At 43.3% G+C, this 9389-nt stretch overlaps 1 protein-coding gene across 1 annotated transcript in view; it reads right to left on the reverse strand.

Annotated features, from left to right (window-relative positions):
* TTLL4 (tubulin tyrosine ligase-like family, member 4) overlaps positions 1–7506 on the reverse strand; it is a 19725-nt gene extending 12219 nt beyond the window's left edge. The window contains 9 exon segments of the mRNA XM_006903723.1: positions 74–109; positions 316–398; positions 496–687; positions 1815–1891; positions 2254–2364; positions 2828–2952; positions 4905–4968; positions 5263–5372; positions 6017–7506. Of these exon segments, the coding sequence (XP_006903785.1) occupies positions 74–109; positions 316–398; positions 496–687; positions 1815–1891; positions 2254–2364; positions 2828–2952; positions 4905–4968; positions 5263–5372; positions 6017–7500 (2282 nt within the window). The 5' untranslated portion in view covers positions 7501–7506.
* Positions 7507–9389: the final 1883 nt, after the last annotated feature.

The following is a 9389-nucleotide window of genomic DNA, read 5'->3' on the forward strand; positions in this document are numbered from 1 at the left end:
GAGACCATCTGAAAAGAGGTAAATTCGTAGAGGATCATAGGAAGTGACGTAAACATAGATCCGCAGATCAAACTTGCTGCCGCTGATGAGGTAGGGTTTGTGTAGATACCTACATGGGGATAAGGGTAGCATCAGGGACATGGCAGGTGAGACTGGACCCACGGCTCTATAGAGCATAAGCCAGTTAGCAACCTCTGAGATAAGGACCTAAAACATCTCTTGCTGGGAAGCCAAAAAGCAGAACAATGTAAAATGGAATCTCCAGGCCAAAGAATAATGAAAAATTGGGAAAGATCTGGCTGGAGATAAGCTCACCTCTGTACCAGGAGGGGCCTTCTCTTGGGGAGCTGACTCCATTTGTGAATGACCTGGATGCCAATGCCTCGTGCTGATGCTGGCTACAAGTCAAATGGAAAGATGAGATTTGCTCTTGGCTCAGTACTCTGTTGTTCCCACTCTCAGACCATGGTCTCCTTCCCACTGTGATCAACTCACTGGCTTCACAATCCACTTCTGGCGGCTGCTGTTCTCCCAGGCTTTTCTCAGGAGCTTGGCATCTTGGGGCAGGATAAAAGACTGGGGAAAGAAACTGAACTCCTTCTTGCCAAAGCGGGTCTGCATGCGGGACAGGTTCCGCCATAGTCGGTCTTTCCGCCCAATCTGGAAGGAGCCTGGGAAGTGATTCAGCTATAGAAAGGGCAAAGGGTGAGGGCAGAGAGAGTGGTGAGATCTCCACACCATTACATGACAAGAATCCCAATCTCTAAGGAGCTCTGGTGGCCCAGTGGCAAAAAGCTGCACTGCAATCCCAGAGGTGTGTGGTTTGAATCTACCAGATACTCTGCTGCAGAAGGAGGGGTAATCTCTTCCTGTACCAGTCAGATCTGATTTGGCAATACACACACAAAAATTAATAAAATAAAATAAAAAATCTCAATCTCAGTCCAAACTTCCTTAGCAACATTTTGAGCTCTTACACCATTTCATGATCCTCACCTAGTAATTTTTAGGGAACTCTTGTGGCCTAGCAGGGAGAGTTACAAATACCACTCAAGGTTCAAATCCACCAGCCGCTCTACAGGAAAATGATAGGCAATCTCCTTCTGAGTACTTGAGAGCCTCTAAAAACCCACTGGTAAGTCAACCGAGTCAGTTCTGACTTAATACCAACAAGGTTTGTAATGGTCTTTATGTACTCAGCTACTGAGCACTGACAAAAGTATGTTTAAAACACATAAAGTGGAATGCCCAATGGCAGTTTATAATTCATGACACCTATTAGAGATTATGAAAATATAATATTCATCTTAGATATAAAGAAGACTTAGTCTTTCTTGATGCTGTTCTTAAGACTGTTCTTCTGGAGAACAGTCCATGGAACATGGACAGAAAAATACATGGACAGAAAAACACCTAGCTTTTAAGTCTAAGGGCAAGGGACTCAGCTGTCTGGAAGTCCTCCTTATTATTTATTTATTTATATATTATTATTATTATTATTATTTATTATATTATTTAGCTTGGGCAGAATGAAAACAATGCTCAGTGTTCAGTGGGAATAGTGAAAACAGAGACAATGTCACTTTCAATATTTCCTTTAATGATACATTATAGGAAAAGGTTTCTTTCTGAGAGGCTAGTGCTGTCCAAACACCAGGGCTGAACTGTAGATGTGTGTGGTCTGCGGGGTTCTCACACTGCGTTCTGCTCTCCTATGGACATTTCCAGACTTCTCTACGGTCATCCTCCACACAACCCTACTTTGGGACTAGCCCAAAGTCCAATAAGAGAGCTCCTCAAAAAACGGCCCCTACCTTCTGATGCTCCCGAATGGATCGGAAACTAGCAGACTTCATGTGGTGACCCCAGCAGCCCAGCCAGTCATCATTTCCTGTGGAAGGCATGTCAGGAAGTCAATCCTACTGACACCTCAGCCAGAAAGTGGGGCCCAAAAGTTTCAGGAATATCACTGAGCTTGGGCACAACTCCCAGACCCAGTTTTCTGAAAGCTAACAAGGAGCTGTCATGGAGCCAGATAAAACAATGGCCCTTTTTCTCTCAATCTTGACTAACTGATCCAAGCCCAGAGGTCTGGACCATTCATAATGACACACTCCAAATAAGGTCAGAAATTGCAGGACAGGATTGCCAGCTGCCACCACATAGCAGAAATAATTGCATTTAGGGCTCTCAAACTCCTTAAGGACCATCTGTTGGGGCAGAGGACAAGCTGGTAGTAAGGCAGGGACTCACTCTTGCTGGTTTTGAAGTGGGATCGTCCAATGGTTTGCTTGACAATGTTGGGGGTCACTGTACTCATCTTCCACCGGAGCAACTTCCTCTGCTCCCAGGGAAGTTTTTCCACTAGGGGAAAGCAGGGGATGGGGATAGGGAGAAGGGAAAAGAGAGCGGGAGAGTCACTGTGTGAGGAAGAAAAAGGTGCCACTGTCACTTATCCTTCACTAAGCAGGTAACATTGCAAACAAAAGGTAGAAGGCACATCACCATGAGGCTGAGCTGCTGCTGCTGTTGTTCAGCACTGTCAAGTCAAGTATGACTCAGTTACCCTATGAACAATGGATCCCAACCCTGTCCTAACCTGTGCCATCCTCATCATCTCTGACATACTCAAGTTCTCAGTAGGGTCACCTAAAAAACAAGAAAACAGTCCCCATACTGGACCTATGGCCCAAGTGGGAAGCTGAGTACAAAGTGTGATATAATCATTCACAATAGGCCTTTCTGGACTTTCCCTCACACTGCTCCCACCTCTTCCCTAACTTAGCTGCCACCACCCTCCCTTGGAGACTCTCAGGATTAGGCTTACCACGCTCATCTCGAGTGCCAAAATAGATGGTAGGAGGCACATTGGGGAAGAGGCTGTAGGTTAGGGCTGGTCGGACAACTTTCTCATTACTGGAAAGGGGTTTGGACAGAACCTCTGCACAGCTCCTAAGACAGAAAACACACATGTGGTAGATAAAAGGGAGCAACAGATCCAGAGTATTCTTTATATTATATATAACTTATTTCAGGATGCTATCATTTCAGTTGTGATTCTAAAAGAACAAGCAGTCCATTATTACTTTGCAAATATTAATCCATAAGGTGCTACATCATTAAATGTCAGATAAAGACGCAGCTTCCTGGCACTTCTCTCTCTGACACAGCTCCAAAATACCCTGTACTAAGCTGCAGGAAAAGGATGTTCCTAAACAAGTGGCTGAAAATGGATAAGGAGTTTGGGTACACAACAATAGAGACGTATGCTACACAAAGACAAAGAGAAATGAGGAGAGAAAAAGAACGATATCAATAATTAAAAGGGAGGAAAAGCGCAAAGTCTTGGAAAACTTTTTTTAAAAAAGGTAGGGGGAACAACTTAAAAAAAAAGAAAGAAAGCATAACACTTTTAACTCATTTTACATTTAGGTTTATCTGAAGATACAAAGAGAGCTAGTGCCATTTTCCATTTTGGAAAAAAATCTGTGGCAGTAGATTCTTATGTAACATACAGGCCCCTCAGGCATCTATCCGATGAACAGGTAAGAATCTGGAGCAGTGGGCCTCAGGAATACCTACCAACTGCCGTTCCAACAACGGCTCCAGAAAGGCTATCTCAGAGAGTCTCAAAATAGTGAACACTTCAGCTAGGTTTGGCAGGCAGATCCAGAGCATTTCTTCAGATCGTATCAAAAAATTGAGTAAATAACGGAGCTCTGGTGGCCTAGTGGCAAGAAGCTGTATTCCAATCCCAGAGGTGTGCGGTTAAATTCCACCAGATGCTCTGCTGGGGATAATCTCCTCCTGTACCAGTCAGATCCGATTTGACGGTACACGCACAGAAAATAATAAAATAAAATTTAAAAAAAAAGGAGGAAATAATCTATTTTGAGCAGGTATGAACCACAAATATTATTACAAGATTGATTTTTAGCAGGGAACTTTGGTGGTATAGTGGGTAGTTGGCTGCCAACCCCAAGGTGGGTGGTTCAAAGCTAACAATTGCTCTGAGGAAGAAAGATGGGCAATTTCCTTCTGTGCCATTTACAGCCTTGGAAAACATGCCAGAGGGTCAGGTATGAGCCGGTTAGACATCAAAAGGAAAGAAATAGTCCAAAAAAGTATTGGGCTTATTATCTTCAAGAAACTTGAGTTCCAGTGCTAGAAAATTATGTTCGAATAGTTACTTCTCTGGTCTTCAATTTCTGTATCTGAAAAAAGATGTCTTTCTTGATGGCTTCCATCTCTAAAGTGACATGATCTTCAGAAAATGAAGAAAAGTATTGTACACAAGCCAATAAAAACAAAAAAGAACAGAGCAGCAGGAAATGCAATGAATTATTGGTAAAGTAATACTGCTGGACAATCGTGGTGGTGGATTGGGTTCAAGGCTGCTAACCAACTGGCTGGTAGTTCACTTTTATGAGTTTTAAAAATGAAAGAGAAACTAGCAGTCAGCATTTGTTGGGTTTAGGAAAATTTTTCATATAAATTAATGGTAATTGCTTCTCTAATTTATACCATTTTTGCTTTTAAAAGGCTTCACAGGAATGCTCTAGTTTGGGATAACAGGATAGATTTTAGTTTCTTCATTAATTGGGGATTAATTTTCTCAATCTATCTTAAGACAAATTTCTTATACCCTGAAGACCAACCTGCAGCTTGAAAAACAAATCATGGTACTACTTTTAAGTCTTATCTTTTAAGAGATGACTCTGATCCCTTCTATTGCTCCCTGCTAATTAATTAATAAATACAAACACACATACATACATTTTATAATTATTTCATGAAAATGAAATGGGATTCTCAGGACCACTAATAACCTGGATGCTTAAACTCTAAAACCTTGAAATAACAGAATAAGAACATCTGTCAAGGCCTACATCATCAACACTCACCGAGAAATCACTGCTACCGACTCACTAGCAGAGACAGCGCTGAACGAGGAGCACTCCGAGTCTCCTGGGGGAAGAACAGAGCAATTCCACTAGGAAAGGCTGCCCCACAAACCCACCAAGTCCAGCAGGCTCTTGGACACCACCCTGCCATCTTGAACTACGTTTCCTGAGATCAATGTTGTTGTCAGGTGCAACATCTCACAATCAGTCTTCTAGCAGTCGCTTCCCTTTTCCTCTGCTCCCCAACCATCCACAAGGGACGATGTTAATGAAGATGATTCTGTGAAACAAAAATCTGCTACACCACTGTTAACTCACTTCCTTATCCTGATGCTTGACAGGACCAACTCCCACTTACTATCCTCATCTTCGTTCTCATCATGGCTGCAGCAGTCTTCCAAACCATCTAGGAGATCTTCTTCTGCATCTTCAGCTTCAACCTGGTCTGGCCGGAAGTCAGCATCTGAACTATGAGTAAGAATTATTCTCCCATGAGAAATGTCACAAGATTCTCATTGGTTCATCATTTCCTAATATTTGTTTCTTTTCCAGTCACCAATCTGCTCTCCCATGCCAAGACCTCACAACTCATTTCTCTTGTTCTCAGAGTTTACATATGGCCATCGATCCTCAACTCTACATCCTCAAGTAGATGTAGTAGAGGTACTATTACCTCTTCTATTACTTTTGAAGTTCCTTGAAGTATGTATGTATGTATGCAGAGCCCTCTGGAAACAAACGGACATCAATGAATTTCTAGTATTAACTTCTAACATTGCAAGGTCTTTCTCTAGAAACCTCAAACAAGGTCTGATGGACCAAGGTTCTGGAGAAGCAGCAAGACACAAATGAAGAAACTAATTAAATTATGTATATACCCTAACTCTAAACCTGCTGTCATACTAGGGAAAACTGGAAACCTAGTCGTATGTATGCTTGGTTTTGAGAGTCACTCAGTCTGTTACAACTACTTGACACTGACACGGTAGCAAGAAAGCAGCCATGATGCATAAATGAATGAGCATGGCTCTAAAGACAAATGTTCAGTGTCACCAAATTACGATGCTTACATTCTAGTGCTTTCAGGGAACCAAAAGCTTTTTTCAACTTACCCAAGATCCCTAGCAGGTAAGTCCAGCTTCCTGCTTTCCTTAGGCTCCCTCATAGGCTGGTCCAGATGGATGGAGGAGAGATGGGTGGCCACATCAGCTACGCCAGGAATTTGAGAGGAAGAGGGAACCAGAGTTTTATCTACTTCAAGTGATGGAGGGTCAATTGCAGATCCACAGGCAGGGCTACTACTGAGCCCATTGGCAGATGAGGCAAGGAGGTGAATGCTGATATGTTTGGTACAGAAGACTGTATTGTCCAATGCCAAGGTGTCTTGGGCACCAGAGGGAATGCTATAGTCTGTTCCAGCATCCTCCTGAGGAAACTGCTGGCCTACCACGGGGGGCTTCCACTGCCTGCCCTTGTTGAGGAGGTTCCACTGGAGGCTTGGGTTCACAAAACAAGATTGTTCAAACTGGCAGCCTGGCTTTGGAATCTTCTCAAAGTTTCTTGCAGTCAACTTCCTCACAGCTTCAGTGAACCGAACCTCCTTATTTTTAGCCTGGGAATCAGAGTTGTCATCCAGGCCAGAGAGGTACGGCTCTACCCACATGGCTGAGTTACTCCTGTTATACTGGGGAGAGGCAACACTGGTGACTAACGTGTCTAAAGAGCTAGGGGTAGACATGGTGGTATGGACAGTGGTGTCATTTAGAACAGTGCCATTGCTTCTGGGAACCTTATGTTCAATGGGTTGGGATGCACAGTCTCCCGTACCCCCTGAATGAAGCCAAGAGACAGTCTGAATTTTGGGTGTAGATACTGACTTCAGACCCTCTGGGGCCTGTGATAAAGGCACTTTAGTGCTATTTGGCCGCATGAAAGAGTTGTTATTCAGCATGGGCTTATAGGAGGAGGAGAGTGGCGATGGGATCTTCCCTGAGATGGCAGAGGCCAGGTTCTTCCCTGAAGAGTTTTCTCCAGCGGCTCCCACTGATGACAGGTATGGATCAGTGGATGAGGCGGCCATGGGCTGAGCCATGAAAGAGACTGTAGAAGAAGTGGCCCTATTGGCAGTCAGAATGACAGGGAGGCTCTTTTGAGGGAGAGAAAACGGTCTTTTTTCTGATAGGTTTGAATGTAAGCAGAAAGACTCCAGCTGCTGATAGGGCTTGTGCCTGTGGTTTGAGCGGCGGTACAGCAGGGTACTGCTGAACAAGTCTGGGAGGGAGTGCAGGTAACAGGAGTTGTGGCCTGGAATGACAGCCGTGGTCCCAGAGTTACAAAAAGTGTTGGGGCAAACAAAATATGCTGACTGTGGTGAGACACCCAAGAGGCCTGGGCCCAATCCTGTTGACAATGTCCCCATGTGCTTCTTCTCCAACCTCCAGATTGGCTTCACCTGCTGATGAGCTCGAGACCAGGCTCTGCCCTCAGAGGGTTTCTCAACTGGCGAGGCATGGATCGTGCCTGAGGGACCACGCTGCTTGAAGCTGTTTCCCCGGCGGAGGCCAATACTGTATTGCTCTGTTCCTGCTGAGGCCATGAGGGGCCCACATCATAGCCACATGGTCTCATGGCCCGGCTCAGGTAAGGTGCCATACACCTCCAGGAGGAGCAGCTGCATTGTTCAAGTCTGTCAACATAAAGCAAGGAGAAGCAATTGACAATGTTATAGTCACAGGACAACAAACACCATGCTACAGTAGTCTTCAGGTAAGCAATAGAGCCCCACATGAGCATTTCACAAACACTCAGTCTTAGAGGCCTGGGAGAATAACAGATTTCCAGGGAGTTTTCAGTGGTCTTCCTGCTGCTCTGATACTATCTAAGCCAGCTTCATCAAACAATCGTCTTTCATGAAGAATAAGCCTTCATCAAAGCTCCACTTCTCTGAGCTGCTCACATGTCCCTGTTCATACTCAGAAAGCTCTTTTGAACCTACAGCCTGGGAGAAATATTTGGAAATAACATAACTAACAAGAGACCCATCTCTAAAAATTTATTGAAAATTCCCAATATTTCAGTAAGAAAAAGACAAGCAATCAAATTGCAAAATGGGGAGAAGACATGAAAAGACACTTTACCAAAGAAGACATTTTACTGGTCAACAAATACATGAAGAAAGGCTCAGGATCATTACCCATTCTTGCATCTCATGGAGTCAGTATTAACTCATGACTGATCCTCTACTGGGTTTCTAAGACTGTGAATCACACAGGAGGAAACTGGCCATGTTTCTCCCTCAGAGATGCTGGTGGATTCAACCACCAGACAGGGAGGTATTTGGGTTAGCACCATAACTCCCTCAAAGCTCCAATATTAAAACAATGAGATACCATCTCACAGTAAGAGCAAAGGTCAGTAATAGGGCAAACAGCAAATGCTGGTGAGATTATGGAGAGATAAGAGCACTTATATACACTGCTAGTGGGAATGTACAATGGTGCAACCACTATGGAAAGCAGTTCGGCACTTCTTTAGAAAGATGGGAATAGAAATACCACTTGATCTCACAATCCCACTAATAGGTATACCGCCCATAAAGGAAGAACTACAAAAGAAAATAATGCACACCCACTCATGTTTACGGCAACATGCTTATGATAGGAAAGGCTGGAAACAACTACCAAGTGTCCCCCAACAGTCAAATGGCTAAAGAAACTATGGTACATTTACACTATTATGTTCCACTTAGAAATTATAAAGAATTCATGAAATTCATTAATCTGCCCAATATACATGAATCTAGAGGAAATTATGCTGAGTGGCATAAGTCACTCACAGGAAGAATTACGGTTTAAAATCATTAGTGTAAAACGCAAAGGAAAGGTTTACATACACATAGTATCAATCTTGGATGGTAAAGTAAAAATTAACAGATAAACTGGATGAAGGTAAAGGCTATATACAATAAAGATTGATCAGACAATGTCATTAATTACATTAAACAATTACAATTAATGTTATAAAATATGCATGATTAAATTAAAAATCCATAGGATTTATAAGATTGTCCTAAACCAAAATAAAAAACCAAAACCAGAAGAAAGTTCTGCTGCTTCTTTAAAAAAAAAAAATAGTACATTCATATGTCTCATCACCATCCAAGACTCCACACCTGGGTGGCTTTCTTCTCTCACCCTCCAGCAGAACTGGGCAAGCAGACACCAGTCAGCACTTCTTCCTCGTCAAGCAATGGTGAAAAGTCAAACATCATTTTCTATCCCCTGCTCCATGACCAGGGAGCTCTCACGGTGTAGTAGTCTGTAGACAGTCCTGTTAGAAGTTCTGTAGAAGCCCTAAGGGGCTTCTCTTATAGTTCAAATCCCAGTGACTCCAAGAAAGATGGATGGCCTCTTAGTCTGTGATTTGCTGTCCCAGATTTTTCAAGTCCCCACATCTGACTAGAAGGCAATGAGTTTGATTGAGCTC

Source organism: Elephantulus edwardii, unplaced genomic scaffold, assembly GCF_000299155.1.
Source record: "Elephantulus edwardii isolate Elephantulus edwardi_28Jun2011 unplaced genomic scaffold, EleEdw1.0 scaffold00106, whole genome shotgun sequence".
NCBI lineage: Eukaryota > Metazoa > Chordata > Mammalia > Macroscelidea > Macroscelididae > Elephantulus > Elephantulus edwardii.